The sequence below is a fragment of the Danio rerio genome, chromosome 2, assembly GCF_049306965.1.
Source record: "Danio rerio strain Tuebingen ecotype United States chromosome 2, GRCz12tu, whole genome shotgun sequence".
In the NCBI taxonomy this organism is placed as follows: Eukaryota; Metazoa; Chordata; class Actinopteri; order Cypriniformes; family Danionidae; genus Danio; species Danio rerio.
The window spans coordinates 26,639,621-26,660,685 of record NC_133177.1 but is presented as its reverse complement, the minus strand read 5'-3'; the positions used below and the strand labels follow the sequence as shown (position 1 = coordinate 26,660,685).

The window sequence follows — 21,065 nt, the reverse complement described above, 5'->3', positions numbered from 1 at the left end:
AAATATTCCTTATGTGCAACATTTAATATTTTTTAAAGTCACATTAGAGATTTGCGTGTGGAACAGAGAAACTTGAATCAGGCCATGTTGAAGTTCAAGCAAAGGAGATTAGTGATGGCAACTTGTTTACCTTGTCAAGATATTATTCTGGCATACATATTTTAGTTTAATATTTTCTATAATACCATGAACTTTTCCTTGGTCTGTTAAACATCACTTTGGAAATCATTGAAAATAATTTTGATTCAGATTAGGACTGCTTGATATATCGTTTCAGCATTGATATTGCAATGTGTAATCATTCGCAATAGTCTCATCGCAGGATATGCAAATGTTGACTTTTTAAAATAATTGATTATTTGCATGTGTTTTTGAGAGCCTGTGATTGTATAATGATTTTAAAACCATTCAGGAATAGGAAATTGTACCATTTGTAACTTTTAGAATGATTAGCAGTTTTATTGAATTATGTTTCTTTTTATTATTCAATTACTGTACCTGGAGGTTCACTCCGCTGAGGCGACCCCTGATTAAAGAAAGTCAAGGTAAAATTTATTGTCTCCTGTAGGAGACATTTGTTTTACAATCTGCTGTACATAGACACCAAGACAACATGTAACATACAAACACAGTAAAATCTAATCCTAAAATACCTCCTAATATAAATACAATTCCATAAAATCAATAATTTAAAAAAATGGTATAAAAATAAAATACAATGTGCCCCCACTGCTCTCTGTTATGCCAACCAGTATAACATTAATAATCTTAATCTTGGGCCGTCCTTCCCTACTTGCTCATTGATCAATTTAATTGAAAAAGGAACAAAAGAATGTTTATATCTATTCTTGTACTTGCATAACGGGACCCTGTATCTTCTGCCAGAATTCATCAGCTCATACGGTTTAGAAGGGACAACTAAACCGAAAAGAAAATGTATGAATGATTACTGTACCTAAATACTATTAGACTTGCAAAATGATAAAACTCTTTATTTCATTTATTTCAATTTCTTTATAATATTTATAGATTGCTTAATAAATTGTATAGAGATGCACCTCTATCGCAGAATCATCCCAATTAAACATGATAAATTTTTTCCAAATAGAGATATCAAGTCATCTGGTGAAAATTTATTTTGTTGTAATATATATATATATATATGTAAAATCACATTTTTATATTATTCCCAATATCGTGCAGCCCTACTTCAAAAATATTTTTTAACAACAAAATTTTTTCCCAATCTGTTCCCAAAATGAATGAATGAACAATGACAAACTGTATATAATAATAATAATAATTAATATTATGATTATTATTATTATTATGATTATTATTATTTGTTATTATAAATTGCCATGAAACTAAATTTTCTAACACTTATTTTTATATGCAGTGGTGGAAAGAGTACCATTACTTCCCTAAAAATGTAGTGCAAGTAAAGTAAAAGTATCTGTTGTAAATATTACTCAAAGTATGAGTAAAAAATAGACCTTTCTAAAGTACTCTAAAGCAGTGAGTAGTGAGTATTGCGCTATTAAAAGCTGATGCATTGGCGTAATTTGTGGATGTGTGTGTAAACGTACCACTCTGTAGTGCATTTAGTTATTGCCTAGCAGGCACACAACATCATAAGGCGTTAATATTAGGTTAGATTTAGGTTTCTGACATCAGGTGACCAAAGTTTTATGTCTAACCATCGTAAAAGGACAATATTATTTTGATGTTAAATAATGACGTCAAATGACGTTGATATTTGGTTGATTTTAGGTTGTGTTGGAAAGTGACCAAAATCCAATGTTGCGCCAACTTCCTAAACCAACGACATATTGACATCAAATACTGACGTTTATTCATCACGGACCAAAATCAAAAATTATTCATTGCAACCAAAATCCAACTCTGCGGGCACACAACTTCAAGGTGTAACATCATTAGACGTTGATTTTTAGTTAGTTTTAGGTTGGACATTGAGGTTGGTCTGACGTCAACCTGTTTTTCATTTCCAAACAAAATGCAACATCCCCATGATGTTAAGGTACAACGTTATTCGACTTCATGTTGACGCCTTGTGCCTGCTGGGTGTTTAAGGCCATTTCGGTCATCAAACAGTAAACATCCGTCATCTTCTCATCAGTGACATGCATCTAAACAGTCTCCGGGCCAATGCGTGTAAAGATTTTGGACGTCTTCTTGAACACTTTTAATGCTTCCAAACAGTTTGCTACAATTATACATCACACGTCTTGAGGAAGTTCATTATGTAGCGATTTTCTTTCTATGTGTGATCTGATAGTACAGGAATCACAGGACTGATTTTTTTAATCCGAAAAAATAAAGTAGTGACTGCAGGTTGAAGGAAAGTAGTGGAGTAAAAGTACTGGTACAGCACTAAAAATGAACTCAAGGGAAAGTTAAAGTACGCAATTTAAAGCTACTTAGTAAATTACAATTCCTGAGAAAAACTACTCTAATTAATGACATTACAGTCATTTGAGTATTTGTAATTAGTTACTTTACACCACTGTTTAATTGTAATATTGTAAAGGCACTTTTTTGTGCATAATTTTTAATGCGAGTGCTCTCATAGTCTGTAATCAAATACCTTAATCTTCCCTCCCCTCTCAAGATGGCTTTCCACATCCTCCCATGGGCTATGGTGTGAGAAAGGGGCTATTGGGGGTCTGTCTTGTGGTCAGTCTTTCTTACCAAAGTCAGTTGTTTAAAATACAATAAAAAGGTGTAATTCCTCATTTATGTTGTTATTCAGTAAAAGATCCCTCATATGAGGATGTTGGTCAGATTTTTTCATTTACTTGCATGGATTAATTGTTCACCTAAAGTATAACAGTCTGCACTATCAAAATTAACTTTTGATTTCACAAAGACCTTAATGTTGGTGTTGTTTTAGATGGAAGGCTGTTTTAAACATCTCCATCAGATACTCAGAAACATCGTAGTGATTTTAGGTGCACCACAAGTCAACAGTATTCAGTCGGTTTCAAATTGTATCAGACACTGTTTTGCAAAGCAGTGGTAATGGTTAATATAGCGTGTCTAATGTTTACTGTAAATGACATATTAGGCAGATGCTGCCAATGCTCTGACTCCATTCAGACAATCAGAACTCTATACTATTTACTCCTTGGCAGAAAAAAAATATTTCCAAGTAAAATCAAAGCATATTTTCCCTTAAGACTTTGGAAATTGGGATCCAAGCCCGAGAGCTGTTGCAAATAATGTTTTGAATTTTGGTTGCACAGTGGAATAATGCTGAAAAGACTCAGGCCTGCTCTTTATGCTGTGCTATTTTGGCAGAGCAGTGAAGTGGCAAAGAGGGCTCAGCTTTCTGGACTGACTCACTGTCTATCAGATCCTTCAAAGAGAGAAACAATAGGTGCACTATCCCACTAATCTCTGATTAAACATGACAAGTGTATATTAGGATATAATGTTCCATCAGTTAATGTTAACGTGTTTACTAACACGAACCAAAAATGAATAAAACATTTGTTACATTATTAAATCATCTTTGGTAACTCTGTATTAACTAATGTTGCTGAAATTACATTAGAAAATATTAAAATTAAAATTAACTTCAGTGTTGCCAACTATTTCCAAAAAAAGTAGCTAAAGCCTGCACAAAAAGTAGCTAAATGTTGCAGATGATGTCACACACTAATTTGCATATCAGTGACGTCATCAAGTAGTGTCTGACAAGCGTAAGCTCATCATGTCTCTATTCTCTCATGTCCCGTTTATTACATTTTATTAAAACATTACATCCAGATGCACAATAAATAGGTTTTTATTAACATATTACTTTGTGTGATGATGTCATTGTGTAATCGCAACTCAAAACTACATCTTTATGTCGTATACAAAATAGTTATTGTTTTCTCAAATTGATCAGCCATCTCAGCAAAAACATTATTTAAAATATGTCCATTTAGATTTGTTTGAAAAATAGAGTTGACTATTTGTAAAAGTAATACAAACATTTTTTAATAAGATTTTTTTATTTTGAAATATAACACTGATAATGAACAGATACATTCCTTTAAACAATCACAGCTTGTGTACTTACTCTTTTTAACTTGTGAAATTAACACATTTGTAACAGTGACTATTGGAATTTATTGCTACCCAAATAACCAACAATTATACATATTAACAAAAATCAGTAAATTGACAGTTATGAAAAACAATCTGAGCTAGCAATTTAACTTGAATGTGATATGTGTGTGTTGAGTGAAGCCTGCAACCACTGCTCTTTTGAGTCACCTTTAAGAAAAATAGCTAAAAGTAGGCAAATTAATGTTAAAAATTGCTAAATTTGTTGCTAGGTGCCTTTTGAAAAAAAAAAAAGGTTGCAAGGGTTCTAGGGTAGTATGAAAAGGTGCTAAATTTAGCAACAAAATTGCTAAGTTGGGAACACTGATTAACTTTGATTAATAAACACTGGTTATACTTAATTAATGTTAGTAAATACAATACCATCACTAACCGTTGGAAACTTATTGTTAAGTGTGACCGTGATATATGTCATTATTGTAAAGTAGGATTTGTTACTTTGTGGTGTAAATCTTTGTTCATGTTGCCCAACTATAGTGACCCTGGTCCACAAAACCAGTATTATGTTTCATAGGTATTTTTATGGCAAAAGGCAATAGTACATTCAATGGGTAAAAATAGCAGATTTTAAAATATGAATAATTTCAGGCTTGACTGTATAGGTAAGATCATGTTCTATTATACTATTTTGTACATTTCTTACTTTAAATATTTTAAGACTCAATTTCTGATTAGTAATGTGCATTGCTAGCACTTCATATAGACCTCTTTATAGCATATTTTCTTCGTTTTTTTAGCCCTCATATTCCAGGTTTTTAAAATAGCTGTATCTCAAGCAAATACTAACAAAGTATACATAAATGTAAGGCATTTTTGTTAACGCAATTTCATAAAATTGACACTTATGAATGGTTTTGTGGTCCAGGGTCACATATGGCCAATATTTACAGGTCTGACAGGTTTTAGCTGAATTTTGAATAATAAACTAGTAAGCTACACTTACATTTTTGTATATAAAGGTGTCACTCTCAGGCCCGTGCAGAGACTGTCCAAAGCGTGTGTACTCAAGAGCGGTGTTGTCGCGCACCTACTGAAGGGCGGTAGGAGGGAGGGGGGCTGTGTCGCGGGGGTACTTTTGATCATTTTGGAAGGGCACTTTCTATCCAAGACTAAAAAGGGCATGTGCACTGCACAGGTTGAGCCCTATGTGTACGTGCCTGGTCACTCTCATATCCTTTGCTTTATTTCCTAATATATAAGGGGTGAGAAGGAACAGCAAAAGGAACTGCCAATTACTCTGGCATATGTTTTATGTGTATTCATAATGCCACAATCAGTAATATAGAATTCTATTCATAATAAATGAAAAGATAATACACTTTGGGTGGTTCCTGATGGGTATTTTCAGACCTGTAATAACTTTCACTATTATACATTAAAAGAATTAGTGGTATACATTGCATAGATTGCATTATTATATTTCAAACACTTGATTTTAGGGTGATGGAATTTCTTATTGGAAAGCATGTTACAGACAGTCAAGATGAATGGGAATATCATTCATAATACTGTATAAGCTAGTGTGTATATACTCAGCAAAATATTTCTCCATTTAACTTTTCCCGGTTAACTAACTGAATGTGTAAATGCAACATGTAACCTGACATGTAGCTTATGAGACATTTCATTAACTTTGTTCTGTGGTTGAAATCCTAATTTATTGATTTTTTTGAGAATTAATTCCACAGTAGAACAAAGAACATGTTAAGAAATGTTCTGTACTATTTAAAGGACACTTTCTTAACTTTTTGCTTCATTTATATCACCTCGATCAGTATAATGCTCCTTTATGATATAAAGTACAATACAAATGCACCTTCAATACAAATAAGTGCACTTCTTATTCACAAAAAGGTGTTCATTTTTCCTGTGTGTGCAGGTCGAACAGAGGCTGAGCTGAAGAACTTCAGTCCTCATTACAGAAGACAAAGCTGTGTCGCCTTCTTTTGCCATCTAAAGGATGAGGTGGAGCAGCACAGAGCAGCACAGTCCCAGCTTCTTAAACAAAAGGTAAAACTTATTATAAATTTATAATGATAGCATTAAAGGATATCTATTTAACCCTTTTTTAAGATTCAATATAAGTCTCTTGTGTCTCCAGAATGTGTCTGTAAAGTTTCAGCTCAAAATACCCATCAGATTATCCATTATACCTTTTTAAAGGGTCATGACACCCCCCACTTTCGGTTCAAGTCTACCTCAGAATTTTTTCAAAAGATGCATCATAATGGGCGTGGAGCTCCGCGATCAGAGGCAGGAGGGGGCGTGGCCAGCAGGGGAGAAAGAGGGGAGCGAACAACTGTTGTTAGTTAGCTCACAAAATGAGACACAAACCGTGAGGAGACGGATAATTTTATACTTTACAAAGTTAAAATGCAAATCAATAAACAGTAATTTAATGCCCTGCTACATTACATATTCGTAATTTCATATAGAGATAACTACAATTTATATCATTATAAAGATAATCGTGTTCATATAAACACTATAAATGAGGACTTTACCCTCAATCTCCGGGTCTGAATCATAGATGTGAATGCAGACTCAGTGCAGCAGATCTCTTGACCTGTCTATTTTAACCATTAGCCCTGTTGGTAATATAGAGGATTTAGGCAAACATAGCAGCACGGCGATGTGTCTAAATGTGAACGAACTCCTGATAAAAGACAACGTCCGCCATTCTCCAATTCTCGTACTGCTTTCCCGACAAAAAGGCTTGATGGACACAAACAGTTTTGCTGAATCGGCCCTGACAGCATTGCATTGAAAAACATGCAACAAACCCTGTGGATCATGGAAACAAACACATACGAGCCTTCATGAACAGCTAAATACTGTGTGCCATTGGTCCGTGTCTTACAGCTTGGGCTTGGCATTGGCAGGTCTGCCTTGCCTTTGGAAAGCACGTGCTCTCATGGATAATTAATAAGCAGGCTCCTCCGCTATGAATAATAATGAGAAACTGACGCGTCATCTTTGTACTTGCAGTTTTGCGCTACCTCGCCGGTTTTGATCCCGCCCCAAAAATTATTTTAAACCTGGAAGCTGATATTAGCTGACAAAAGCTCAAAAATATCCAGTTTTTTCCCACATTTAAAGCTGACAGGTGCTAACATTGTCTTAACTGATGCTCAATTCACACAAATCTGTTATATGCTCAAAAAAAGTACTCGAGGGTTTCGTGAACCTTTAAATTAGAAAAATTTGAGCTGTTAGGACATTGTAGCTGTTTTTGTTGCCTGTGCCTTTAATGCAAATGAGCTGGTTCTCCTCGCCAACTGTTCCCACAAGCGTGTCAGATATCTGTTTGTATTTATCTGGTGTGTGGCCTTCACATAGATAAACAACACAGTGACAGACAAGAATGAAGCAAATTTCCCATACTACAGTAAAAACTTTTCCAACGGCTATTTGATATTTTTGTTGTGAAGATAATTCAAGCCTTTCTGCAATGACAAGTCACACACAATTCGTTATAAAGTTTGAGCAATTGCATCCACATGCACGCTTTGCACTGTTTTTGCACAGAAAATGTGACAGGATACACATTAATATACACTGCTATATGGACTTTTGTTATGTTAATGTGCAAATAAACCTGATTTTACGTCCACAAACTAAAATTGAGGCGTCTTCTTTTATAATTGTACTGACACTATGCAGCTATGGTAATGAATTTCTTTATGAATTTTTAAAAATTTTCTTTAATGTCTTTATTACAAACATGCACTGTGTTAAAAACTTTTAAACTTGTAAAACTCATTCTTGAGGTGCAAATTATCACAGATAGCTAAACAGATCTTCTAATCCCTGCTTTGCGCACGTCCTGTCTTGTGGATCTGATTATAAGCATTACATATTATGTGGTGGGCCTCAAAATGGAAGAGATTTGGATCTTATTTAAGATATAAGGAATAGGAATATAAGAGACTTATTGTGTTTATATCACCCCAATATGACAGTGAACATACTATACCTACACTTAGTTCTGTCCAAACAGCTTACAAAAGATGATATTTTGCCTAGGTGCCCTTTAACAAATGTGGTCAATGTATTGCACTCTTACAATATCAGTATTATCTGATTCATGATATTGCAGTTTTTATTCTCACTGATATGAGACATATATTCACTTCAGGTACCTCCGGAGGCCTCAGAGGTCCTGTACAAGGACAGCATGCTTTACTTTGATGACAACAGAAAGTGGAGAGAGAGATTGGTTGTTGTCCGTGCTGACTACAGTCTGGAGCTTCACGATAGTCAGGAGGTATTTAAATGTTATCTTTGATCATGCTACTTTTTTGACTGACTGGACAGCCTTATGATTCTGTAATTTCTTATTCATCCAGTCTTATACAAAGGGAACCCCAGCACGCCACAAACTCTTGCCAACAGGGGGCGCTGTGTTGACGTCAGAGGAAAAATACACTGCTGTTGTGGACAAGGACTTTCCTGATCCTAATGGTGAGTGCATCTCAGTTGGTTACTCTTTTTGTAAAGAAAGTCGACAAGGTTTGAGAGAGTGATGGGAAGTTGGAATCATTTTACTGACTCTTGAGACAAATCTTTTTACGAGTCATTTCGTTCAATTTGCCAAAAATCATTAAAATGTTGCTTCCAAACATATCTACAACTAGAACAAACGTTGATCACAATGCAAACAAGTCATAACCAAAATGCTTTAAGAGAAAAAATTCAATCATTGTTTACCCGGGTCTTATGTTTACAGTATGATTAGCTGATCTCAGCTCACCTTTTCTTACAAGAGTTGTTTATTGACGAGACACAGCAGTCCGATGTAAGCTTAACCGATGCACACAGTCTGAGCCGAAAGGACCCATGATAAGTTTATCTTTCAAGCCTTTATGTTTTTTAGTCATTTGTTAATCATGTGACAGCATATAAAGAGATGACTCACACCTGAGGACATGAGAAATGAATGTATCAAATCTTTTTCCCACTCTAAGTTTATAGGATTGACTTATGTCTTTCATGTGATGAACAAACTACTCAAACCCTCGGACTCAGGAGATGAATATATCGAATTTTCCAGTACTGGGCTGGCTGCATATGATTGGCTTACAGTATGTCTTTTACATGATGAACCAATGACTCAAACTCAATAGAAGACTCAAAAAAAGGATCTAATCTTCTACCCCACCTGGACATTATGCATATGCACGTGTTAGAGCGCATGAATCACTCCCTGAGAGGATTCATTGTTCTTCAGTTACATTAAAGATTCGTTCAAAATAAACTAATCAGTCAAGAACGATCCATCTCTATAGTTTGAGATGATAATGCTTGTCCATACATATGGAGCAAGCTGTAAACCTAGCCAGCTTGTTAGTCATCCATCTTATTTTTTCCAATATTAACATTTATATGGTGTGTAATGTAGCTGTGAATTTGAAAGTTTTAATGTTCAAAATGCACAAGTTATTGTCTCCTCAAATAAAAAATAAATTCTGAACTGTGAAAATGAGTCTGCAGAAGTGACTAATCAAAATTTTACTGATTGGCCGCTGTGTTCATAAACTCAAAACAAAAGGCTTCATTGGTTATTGTTACTCATCTACACTGTGTACAAGTGCTGAAGATTTATAAAGCCTCTGGAGCTATAGTTCAGATGTGGTCATGGTGGTTTTAATTTGCAGCAGTCATTTTAGTCATAGTCAATACTATGAAAGGCAGGAGTAGAGGTAGAATTTTGCTATAGTTCTAGTCAGTTCAGCTCCACCAGACACAACCTAGTAAGTCAATGGCGACAGCGTTAAGCGTTCATTCATTCATTTTCTTTTTGGCTTAGTCCCTTTGTTAATCAGGGGCCACCACAGCGGAATGAACCGCCAACACACACACACACATCGTTCACACACAAACTCATACACTAGTGTCAATTTTAGCATACCCATTCCACCTCTAACGCATGTCTTTGGACTTATGGTGGAAACCGGAGCACCCGGACGAAACCCACATGCAAACTCCACAGAGAAATGCCTACTGACCCAGCCAAGGCTCGAACCAGCGACCTTCTTGCTGTGAGGGGAACACGTCACCACAAAAACTACATTAAATCAAAAAAATTAAATGAAGGAAAAAAACCTTGTGAGGAACCAGGCTCTAGTGGGGGAGCATTTCTTCGGTGGCTAAAAGGAAAAGAAACAAATGTGCAGTCTAGACAATGATATACAACATTTGTGGACTTTGTCGACTGAGTTCCATCATGGTAAAGGTGCAGATCAAAGTACTTCCCAGGAAAATGTGTTCAGGCTGGCCAAAGAGAACTAAGTAGAGCCAAAGACCTGTTACTGAGGTCTTCGCTGAGAGTATGTCTTGTTGGCTTGACTCATTGATGTCCTCTCTGACCATGTGGGGCTGTGTTTTTTTCAATATCTTTATTATTTACACATCTGCAATTTACAGAATCAAATCAATGCACATGTAAACATTATTTTTCTAGCCACCCTTCAACCATACCCCACCCTTAGACTTTAAACCGCTAGACTTTATTGCAAGGCATTGTGCTACAACATTCAACATATATATGAGAAAACAAGTAAATAAATACAAAAAATAAACAAATACAAAAATGTAAAAAAATATAATAATAATAATAATACAGAAAGGAAGGAAATGTAAATGTGAATTGTGTTGAGGTCGAACTCTGAGCACAACAAGCATCTACTCCAGATATGGACTGAATCCAAGATTACGTGAATCGCTGGAGCAGAGAGAAATAGTGTTTTGGTAAGGGTTTTAAGCAGAGTAGACTTTTTTCTACAGAAGAGATTTGGAAACAGGCAATCTTAGACATATGTGTTCGAGAATTGTTGGGAAATTAGGTGATGTTAAATGTAGGATTAATCAAATCTTGTTAGAGAGATCTAAAATAAAATTAGAAACTTTTAAAATAGCATTTCACTTCAATGTAAGCTACTAAAATAATTCTTCCAATCACACTGGAGAGAAAGAATGTGTTTGTTAATCTGCCATTCGTGGGTCTTGTATGCACAATACTAACCAAAACAGGAAATAGTAAAATAGTACATACTTTTTCAACATAGCATGCTTTAGTACACACTTACTATAATCCTGCTTACTATTTTGCATGGATTATGCACTTTGGGATGCAGGAAATTTCTAGTTGCCCATCCTGACCTCTCTTCTTGCTGCAATTATTGTTTGTGTGTTAATCAGGTTGTAAAGAAGAGGCATCAGTAGCTATGGTGGTCGTTCCTGGTCCACTTCCAGTCTACCTAAGGCTGCCGTATAGACGAGACTCATACTTCTGTTTCCACCAGGAGGAGAAGCGTGCACGATTCGTCTCAATCCTCAATGACTGTATTCGCCACCACAACCAAGGTATCAGCCCTAATCTCAGATTGTCTTTTTTATGCAGTCAGATTAATTACTTTTAGATTATATCGTGAACGCATGTTTATTATGCATAATACGGTTAGTCGTTCAAGAAAATGCAGCTAATCATCTCTGCTGATAATGTCTGAAAGTTTGGCTGTGACAGATTCTCCAGTTTAGATGTTTAGGTTCAATGTGAAGCAATATAGAGCCCGCCCTCTTCTGAAAGGGGAGTCGGGTGGTGCAGCTCATTTGCCTCATTTTAAGGTATACACATAGAAAACACACTTGTGTTTTTGCTCACACACATAAAATTGACATTTAGAGATGCTATAATAAATACTCTGGGGGGTATTTTGAGGTGAAACATTTTGAGAATACCATAGACTCACATACCTAACATATTGTCAAAGTTCAGGTCATATGACACCTTTGATTCTTACAGAATTTCAGTTTACAGATTTAGAAAGTATTGTTATTATTAGTTATTATTATTAGTGTTGTTATTAGTTTTGAGTAATATTCTCTATTCCCTTTCAAAACTAGCTCACTATATGACAGTAGAGGGGCTGAAGAGAAGCCAATTCCGACTGCGTGTGGCAGCGTCTGCACTTTCCCCAGTTTACTACTGTTTTTGTGCTGTGGTCATGGTGATACACTAATAATAAACAAACTGCAAAGCGTCTTTCCTGCTTAGTTGCCGTTTAGTGGTTACACGACCTCTTCAGAAAGTGAAACTGTTTGCAATAAACTAAAATAGTTTTTTTTTCACACCTTCATCTTTTACTTGCCGTACTCTGTCAGAAAATTCACCAACAACACAGAGGCCAATTAAACTGTTACAAATGCACTTCTTTTTTAGATTTTTGCAAATCTGAGTTTAAAAGTCACAATTGAGATAAAAAAGAGAAATATCTTCTGCAATAAGATATTAGGATAAAAGAGAAATATCTTCTGCAATAAGATATTAGGATAAAAGAGAAATATCTTCTGCAATAAGTAGCTGAGTTTGAGTTTTCTTTCATGCTTTTTTCGTGTTTGCAGAGCTAATAGGAGAGGTGGAGGCATCGCTGCCCTGTTTAAAAATGTCTATGAGTGTAAACAAGTGTCATTTGGTGACTATTTGTCCTTTGAATATCTGAGTATAGCACTTACTGATCATTATCTACAGACCTCCAAAATATTCTCCAGCTTTTATTGATGATTTTACAGAGCTGTTATCAATAGTAACCTCTGAATTTGATTATTTTAGTATTGCTGTGGATTTTAATATTCATATAGATAATCCAGAAATCAATGCTGTAAAAAAACTGATGACTGTTTTTAACACTTTTGATCTGACTCAGCATGTTCAAGGACCCACACACAATCGTGGACACACTCTTGATCTACTTATAACTAAGGGTTTACACATTTCATCGACTGTTGTTAAGGATGTGGCACTATCTGATCATTTCTGTATCTTCTTTGATATATTGATCACTCCAGCTATTAAAGACAGATCTGTCTCTGTCAGAAAGAGATGCATAAATGAGAACACTAGTGAGCAGTTTATGAAGGCCATATCGCTAGCACCAAGTATATCTGTTGACTCTCTCCTTGATTTGTTTAACTCTAAAATTAAGATTATAGATGACGTCGCTCCTGTTAAAGTCAAGAAGATGACTGGCAGGCAAAAGGGATCCTGGAAAAGGTCACCGAGAGTACAAATGATGAAAAGACAGTGCAGAAAAGCTGAGCGTATGTGGAGAAAGACGAAACTAGTAGTCCATTATAATATCTATAAAGACTAAACACTGCTAGGCAGACTTTCTTTTCAAGCCTTATAAACAACAACTTAAACAATGCTCGCACACTCTTTGCAACGATAGAGAGACTCACAACCCCCCCCAGTCGGATTCCAAGTGAACTACTCTCTGAAAGCAAATGTAATGAGTTTGCTCATTTCTTTACTGATAAGGTCAATAGTATCAGAAAGGCAATCAGCTCATCCAATCAGCCAAGTTGTGTCGATATCAAACAAGCTCAACCACAACTTAAGAAATCAGACATTATGTCTGATTTCATGGCAATTAACTGCAAAATCTTAGAAGAAATTGTGCAAGTTATGAAAACATCAACCTGCAGTCTTGACACGCTCCCCACATCATTCTTCAAAACGGTGTTTACCTGTTTAGAAATGGATCTTCTAAAAGTGGTAAATGCTTCACTTCTCTCAGGGATTTTTCCAAACTCACTTAAAACTGCAATTGTTAAACCCCTCTTGAAGAAGAGCAACCTGGATAACTGGCCCTATTGAGCAATTACAGGCCAATCTCAAATCTCCCTTTCATTGGCAAAATCATTGAAAAAGTTGTTTTTAACCAGGTTAACAAGTTCTTAAACTTCAAGGGGTGTTTAGACAATTTTCAATCTGGGTTTAGAGCACATCACAGTGCAGAAAGCGCCCTTATAAAGATAATCAATGATATACGCCTAAATACAGATCTAGGCAAGCTAACAGTGCTGGTATTGCTCGATCTCAGTGCTGCATTTGACACTGTCGATCACAGCATACTTCTGGATAGGCTGGAAAACTGGGTTGGGCTGTCTGGCACGGTCCTCAACTGGTTTAGATCTTACCTTGAAGGTAGAGGTTACCATGTCAGTATAGGTGACCATAGGTCGAGGTGGACACCCATGACATGTGGAGTCCCACAAGGTTCGATTCTGGCACCTCTCCTGTTCAACCTTTACATGCTCCCTCTGAGCCAAATAATGAGAAAGAATCAAATCTCCTACCACAGCTATGCTGATGACACTCAGATCTACCTAGCCTTACTGCCTAATGACTACAGCCCCATTGACACCCTCTGCCAATGCATTGATGAAATTTACAATTGGATGTGCCAAAACTTTCTTCAGTTAAACAAAGAGAAAACAGAAATTATTGGGAACAGAAATGAGGTTCTCAAGGTAAATGCGTACCTTGTTACTAAAGGTCAAACAACTAAAAATAAGGTCAAGAATCTTGGTGTGACTCTGGAGTCAGATCTGAGTTTCAATAGTCATCTCAAAGCAGTCAGTAAATCAGCATACTATCATCTCAAAAACATAGCAAGAATCAGATGCTTTGTTTCCAGTGAAGATTTAGAGAAACTTGTTCATGCTTTTATCAGCAGCAGGGTGGATTATTGTAACGGCCTCCTCACTGGCCTTCCTAAAAAGACAGTCAGACAGTTGCAGCTCATCCAGAACGCTGCAGCCAGAATTCTGACCAGAACCAGAAAATCAGAGCACATCACACCTGTCCTCAGGTCTCTACACTGGCTCCCAGGTACATTCAGAATAGATTTTAAAGTATTATTACTGGTCTATAAATCACTAAATGGCCTAGGACCTCAATACATTACAGATATGCTCACTGAATACAAACCCAACAGATCACTCAGATCATTAGGATCATATAAACTTAAAGTTCCAAGAGTTCAGTCAAAGCAGGGTGAATCAGCTTTCAGCCACTATGCCCCCCGCTGCTGGAATCAGCTTCCAGAAATGATCAGATGTGCTCCAACATTAGGCACATTCAAATCAAGACTGAAAACACATCTGTTTAGCTGTGCCTTTACTGAATGAGCACTGTGCTACGTCCGACAGATTGCACTATTATGTTTTTCTCTTCTTCTTCATTCTTTTATATCACATTTTACCTGTTTTTATGTTTTTTAATCAGTTTTATTATTTTTTTACATTTTTTTTTACTTGTTTCTTTTATTCTTGTTTATGTAAAGCACTTTGAATTGCCACTGTGTATGAAATGTGCTATATAAATAAACTTGCCTTGCCTTGCCTTTTTTGAGATATGCATCATAGTGTAAATGACTTCATTAAATTCTAAATCTTTTTCATTCGTTCATTTTCTTTTTGGCTTAGTCCCTTCATTAATCTGGGGTCGCCACAGCGTACCACCAACTTATCCAGCATAGGACATCCTTCTAGCTGCAATTCATCACTGGAAAACACCCGTACACTCTCATTTACACACATACACTATAGCCAATTTAGCCTACCCAATTTACCTGTACCACATGTCTTTGGACTGTGGGGGAAACCTGAGCACCTGGAGGAAACTCACATGAATACAGGGAGAACATGCAAACTCCACAAAGAAATGCCAACTGACCTTCTTGCTGTGAGGTGACAGCACTACCCACTGTGTCACCGCGCCGCCTCCTAAATCTTTATCATTAAAAATATAAATTTTTAATTAAGGAAAAATGTAACATCCCAGGCTAGCAGCTCATAATGTGAAGTAGTTTGTTTACATTTAAGTTAGCCGTACAAAAATAAGTTTATTTAAAGTTCTGAAGCAGATTTAAGTAAACCAGAAGTAAAATGAGTAATTTGTCTGTACACACAAGTTGTGACATAAATGAGACATGATGAAATCAATAAACCACAGCCAATCAAAAGAGTGTGTGAGTGGAGCCTCCCTCAGAGTTCTCAAATATTAGATAATTTAAGCATTATCATCACACGCTGAGTTACTGAAACAGTCATTATGGTGTACTCATACACTTGTTTATTCACATAAGATCATACTTTTAGGGCGCTATCATACACCTAGCGCAATAAGAAGCAAGACATGTATGGTGAAATTAGTTGCTATTTTCAGACCAGCGCAACCCTAATTGTCATGTTTTGCACAATGTTGTTTAAATAGCAAATTCATTTGCACCACTTTGAGGACACATATGTGTGCGGGTCTAAAATAGAGGTGTGTTAAGACACATTGTTGGCGCGTTGCTATTTTGAGGAACTAAAATTGACTGCACAGCGCAGATTGTGTCAGTTATGCACCTATGCAGGTCCAAAATGCTTAAACATTGCCTAATACACACAGGATGTGCAGCAATACACAAATATATTTATATATGAAAAAAATTAAAGGATTAACCACTACCTCCATGCCTTCTTCACCTCCAGGTGTTTTTCAGTTTATTCATGACAATTTGCATAATGTTATTATTAGTATTATTTATATTATATGCATATTTATATTTGTTTTAATAAAAACAAGTTTAGATTTGTTCACCTGTTGGGTTTGGGAGACGTATGTATCACAATGTGAGGCATGGATAAGACTCAGTTGTTTGACCACACTTCTTTAATATTTTGCTTATTTATATAATTGCTGTAAATTCGAACTGAATTTAAAAAATAGTTTTGAAGCAAATCTTTGCACTTAAACAAAATGAAATATGTAGGCTAATGGATGACTTCAGTGGAGTGCGTACAACATTGTTTCCTTATCCAAGAAAGTAAAGGAGTAAAGAGTAAAAGTAAAGTAAAGAGAAAGTAAAAAGGCAGAATATAGGCTTGTTCTTTATCCTTGTGCTGCAGATGCGCTGTTTAACTGTTTTCTCACTAGTGAAGCATTCAGTTTTTTCATTTACAAAGTCCGCCATGTAAATAGCAAATGCACCATGGTGCAATGCAACTGACTCTTAAAGGGAATGTGAGATGAGACTTTAATTGGTTCACTGCACGTTATGCCCAAAACACACTCATAACTCATTAAGAGAATTAACATAACCCTGTTAAACCATGCGCAGACTGTATTTTTCTGTCCTTAAAATAACAAAGGTGTATTCAGACACGTCCTTAATACTTTTGCACCATGCGCTTTAAACATTGTGCATAGATCCTTAAAATAGAGCCCTTATTGTTAATGCTTCCTCTATTTCTTTTTTATTTTTAAATTGCAGATGAGTAAAATGCTGTTCAAACTCAAACATTAGAAACTTTTTTTTTTCAAACAAAGCACACAATCTTTATTTAATTGCAGCATTACAAAGTATTCTAGTCAATGGACTATCTGTGTACTGTGTACTTTAGTATTACTGCCAGCATCATGGCCCACTTTTTATAGTATTATACCTTTCATTTGAACCCTTTATTGGGTGAAAAAGAACCATATATGCTAACCTCATTGACACTAATTACAGTATAACAGTTTTTTTTTAAGCAAACATGCTTGAGTTTATTATTTAATACAGTGCTTGGAGAAACAGTGTGAGGCATCAGTTTACATATCTGTGGACAGCATCAAATGAAACATTAATTATTTCATCATCTAACATTATCTAACTTAAAGCGACAGTTACCTAAAAATGAAAATGATTTTATTATTAACTAATTTTTGCCCATTTCCAAACAAGCTTGAGTTTTTTGTCCTGTTAAACACAAAAGAAGATACCCCAAAATTCAAATAAAAGTTCAAAAGTCGTATAATAACCCCCATTAACACTCCAGGAATTTTCCAATGAGTATTTCAACGTGCTCTATAAAGGGTTATAAAGGCCTATAAAGAATTAACAGTAGTATTATGCTTAATTTTTAGGTATACTTTCTTTACTAACTAGCTATATACACTTATGCTAACTATTGCATATTTTATACTGACTACATATTTATTTCATTTAAACTACAGTTTTATGTACATTCTCACCTAAAATTTTTATTATTTTAAGTCCATCTCAGTAAAGGAAAATACTTTTATAAGTAATGCAATAAGTGGACAGCACAGCTATCAATTTAATCTACAGCTATATGATATAATGTTCTTTTTTTAAAAGGTGATATCTTTTCTATTTCTGTTTACTCATATAGAGAATTTGCTCTACAGACAGCAAAAACGTGTTTTTGACACCAGTTCACTCAATTGAGTAAGACTCATTAAAAGGAATATGATTTCCTAATGCTTCTTGTGTTTATAATAGTTATACAAGTTATATTATATATATTATATGTTTATATTAGTTAGTATATTAGTACATCATGCCACTTCTCTATAGTGCATTATAGTGTTCAAAATGTAAAATAAATGTAGCAAATGTAGCAATGTTGCAGTTTTTATCCTATTTAAAGTGGCCAATTCACGGAAAAGATTTTTTAAAGACATTGTTACGCCATGAAAGCACAGTCATGCATGTGGTGTGGCAATGTTTAGTTAGTTACGTTCAACCCTTTGTGACAACTGTTTATTATTTCCTTTTTTTCATATTATTTCATCACTCTTACTAGTCTTTTCCCTTCTTTCTTAAACCAGAAAAGAGAAGTTTCTAACAACTTCTCACATGATTGAGTATTACGCAATCCTTTCATTTACCAGAGCTCTTCTCCTCTGTCTGTTGTGTGTGCAGATTTTGTGAAGAGTACGGCACATGAGGTGCAGGCTTTCCTGAAGGCCATTCACTTCTACAGGCAGGAGAAGGGCCACTATGAATCATGGGATATGCTGGTGGGCACTGACACCCAGGTGGGCCTCTTGATCTCCAAATTACTCACAAGCATCTTTACAATGAGTGTCTGGGAAAACTAGTGTCTGCTTCATTTGAATGAATGAGACGAGTCATGCTTCTGTCATGTTCTAGTGACCACAGAGGTGAACAAATGCTCTGTGACATCATAGTGTGGTCATCAGACTGAATTGAGTGGATTTAGGAGCGTCATGCTGTTAACATTTCATTTGTGGCTCATTGAACTGTCAGTTCATGCTTGACTGAAAGTATTTAATGCATGTTTATGTTTTACGAGGACTGATTTTGTACATATATTTAGTGTAAATGTTTTAGAGGAGATGTATTTGTCATTTCCACGTGCTCCAGGAAAACATTTACATTTATTTTATAGACAATGATTATATTTAAAGGGATAGTTCACCCAAAAACAAAAATTCTGTCATCAGTTTTTACTCATGCACCATTTGGATGGTAAACATAAGAATGTTCCAGGAATGGATGCAGTGTCTGTTTCCCCCCCAACATTCTTCACAGTATCTTGTTTTGTGTTCAACCAAAGAAAGAAATTCATTGAAGTTTAGAGTTTAGAACCACTTGAGTGTGAGGAAACTGAGTATGAACTATCCATTTAATCATTTATTTATTATATATCTTAAATATTTTTAATGCTAGAATCTACAAAAGCATTAAAGGGACATAATGACTTTTGCATCCCCGTATCCCATTTTCTATTTAAACAAAGGTTGTTTACCTGAAAAGCTTAAGCATTTTTATTTAGATGATTGCAACACAAATAAGCATCCCATATGCTTTGTGAGAATCCAAACGCAATGATTTTATACAATATATATTTTTAAAGGGGTGGTCCATTACGATATCATATTTTAAACTTTAGTTGATGTGTAATGTAGACGTGTAAACATAAACAACATCTCTGAATGCAGACGCTCAAAGTTCAATGCAAAGAGAGACATTGGCTTTTACAGAGTTTTACATTAAAGTCTACAGTGAACTAAGTTTGGGCGCTACATACACAGCGCAGTAAAGGGGCGTGGCCAGAGGTGCTGTAATGTTATAGCAGAGAAAGCTAAAATGCCGTCCAAACGCTGCTATTTCCACAGAGCTTCTTCTGTTTCTGTATTAGGACTTCCAAAGGACACGGCACAAAAAGAAGAAGTGCTTATAATTTATCAAACACTATAAGGTATCATGTATGTTTGTATCACAGATGTGAGAGCATGAGCAAACCTGTGACCCTGAGCAAAAGCTAAAAGTAAAAACAGCTTTTGCAAACATAAAAATGATCGATATGTTGTTCCTCATACCAGAATTCTTCCTGCTCTTGGTGCAATGAATTCTTGAGAGGGTCTTTCACAGGATGTCCTGTAGCCACTCAAGGAAACACCTCTGCCTTCCTCCAACCATTGTTAAGCCCAATTTTCAACCCTAATTTGGAGAACAAGGTGTTGTTGTGTTAGAAAACTGAAAACAGAGGGGTATAGAAGGCTATAGCACACAATAAACAATGCCAAATTATTATTACTCTGTGATCAAACTTCACTATTCAAAAGTTTGGGGTTTAGAATTTCTGTTTAGATTTTCAGTTTTGAACAACTGTACAAAAGCACGCACATCCCTCTTAACTGGGTGCTCAGTCAAAAAACGCAAAAGGTGCAAATTAATTTTTCATTAAAGGCGGCAACGCCAAAGCTCCAAAGATATAAATTTACATATAATATAAAAATATAAATGTACACACTTTGTGTCAGCTTTTTTAATTTAATAAATTTTTATTTTTGGGGCTTTGGTGTTGCCGCCTTTAATATAATATAATATAATATAATATAATATAATATAGGTGGGCAACACAGTGGCGCAGTAGGTAGTGCTGTCAGCTAGCGTTTCTGCGTGGGTTTCCTTTGTGTGCTCCGGTTTCCCCCACAGTCCAAAGACATGCTGTGTAGGTGAATTGGGTAGGCTAAATTGTCTGTAGTGTATGAGTGTGAATGAGTGTGTATGGATGTTTCCCAGAGCTGGGTTGCAGCTGGATAAGTTGCTGGTTTATTCCACTGTGGCAACCCTGGATTAATAAAGGGACTAAGCCGAAAAGAAAATGAATAAATGAATGAATGATATAGGCGACACGGTGGCTCAGTAATCAGCATTGTTGCCTCATAGCAAAAAGGTCGCTGATCCCGTCTGGGCTAATTGGCATTTCTTTGGAGAAGACATGTGGGACAGGTGAATTAAGGAAACTAAATTGGCCGTAGTGTATGATTGTAGAAC

At 35.7% G+C, this 21,065-nt stretch overlaps 1 protein-coding gene across 3 annotated transcripts in view; it reads left to right on the top strand.

Moving 5' to 3' along the window:
• Positions 1-21,065, top strand: part of niban1b (niban apoptosis regulator 1b) — a 53,436-nt gene that overhangs the window by 18,121 nt on the left and 14,250 nt on the right. For all 3 annotated transcript variants that reach the window (XR_012391643.1, XR_012391646.1, XM_684820.9), the window contains exons 2-6: positions 6,017-6,147; positions 8,276-8,404; positions 8,487-8,601; positions 11,338-11,502; positions 18,681-18,796. Coding sequence is in view for 1 of the 3 variants with exons in the window: in XM_684820.9 (XP_689912.4) it covers positions 6,017-6,147; positions 8,276-8,404; positions 8,487-8,601; positions 11,338-11,502; positions 18,681-18,796 (656 nt within the window). In the remaining 2 variants the exon portion in view is untranslated. The remainder of the gene's footprint in view (positions 1-6,016; positions 6,148-8,275; positions 8,405-8,486; positions 8,602-11,337; positions 11,503-18,680; positions 18,797-21,065) is intronic.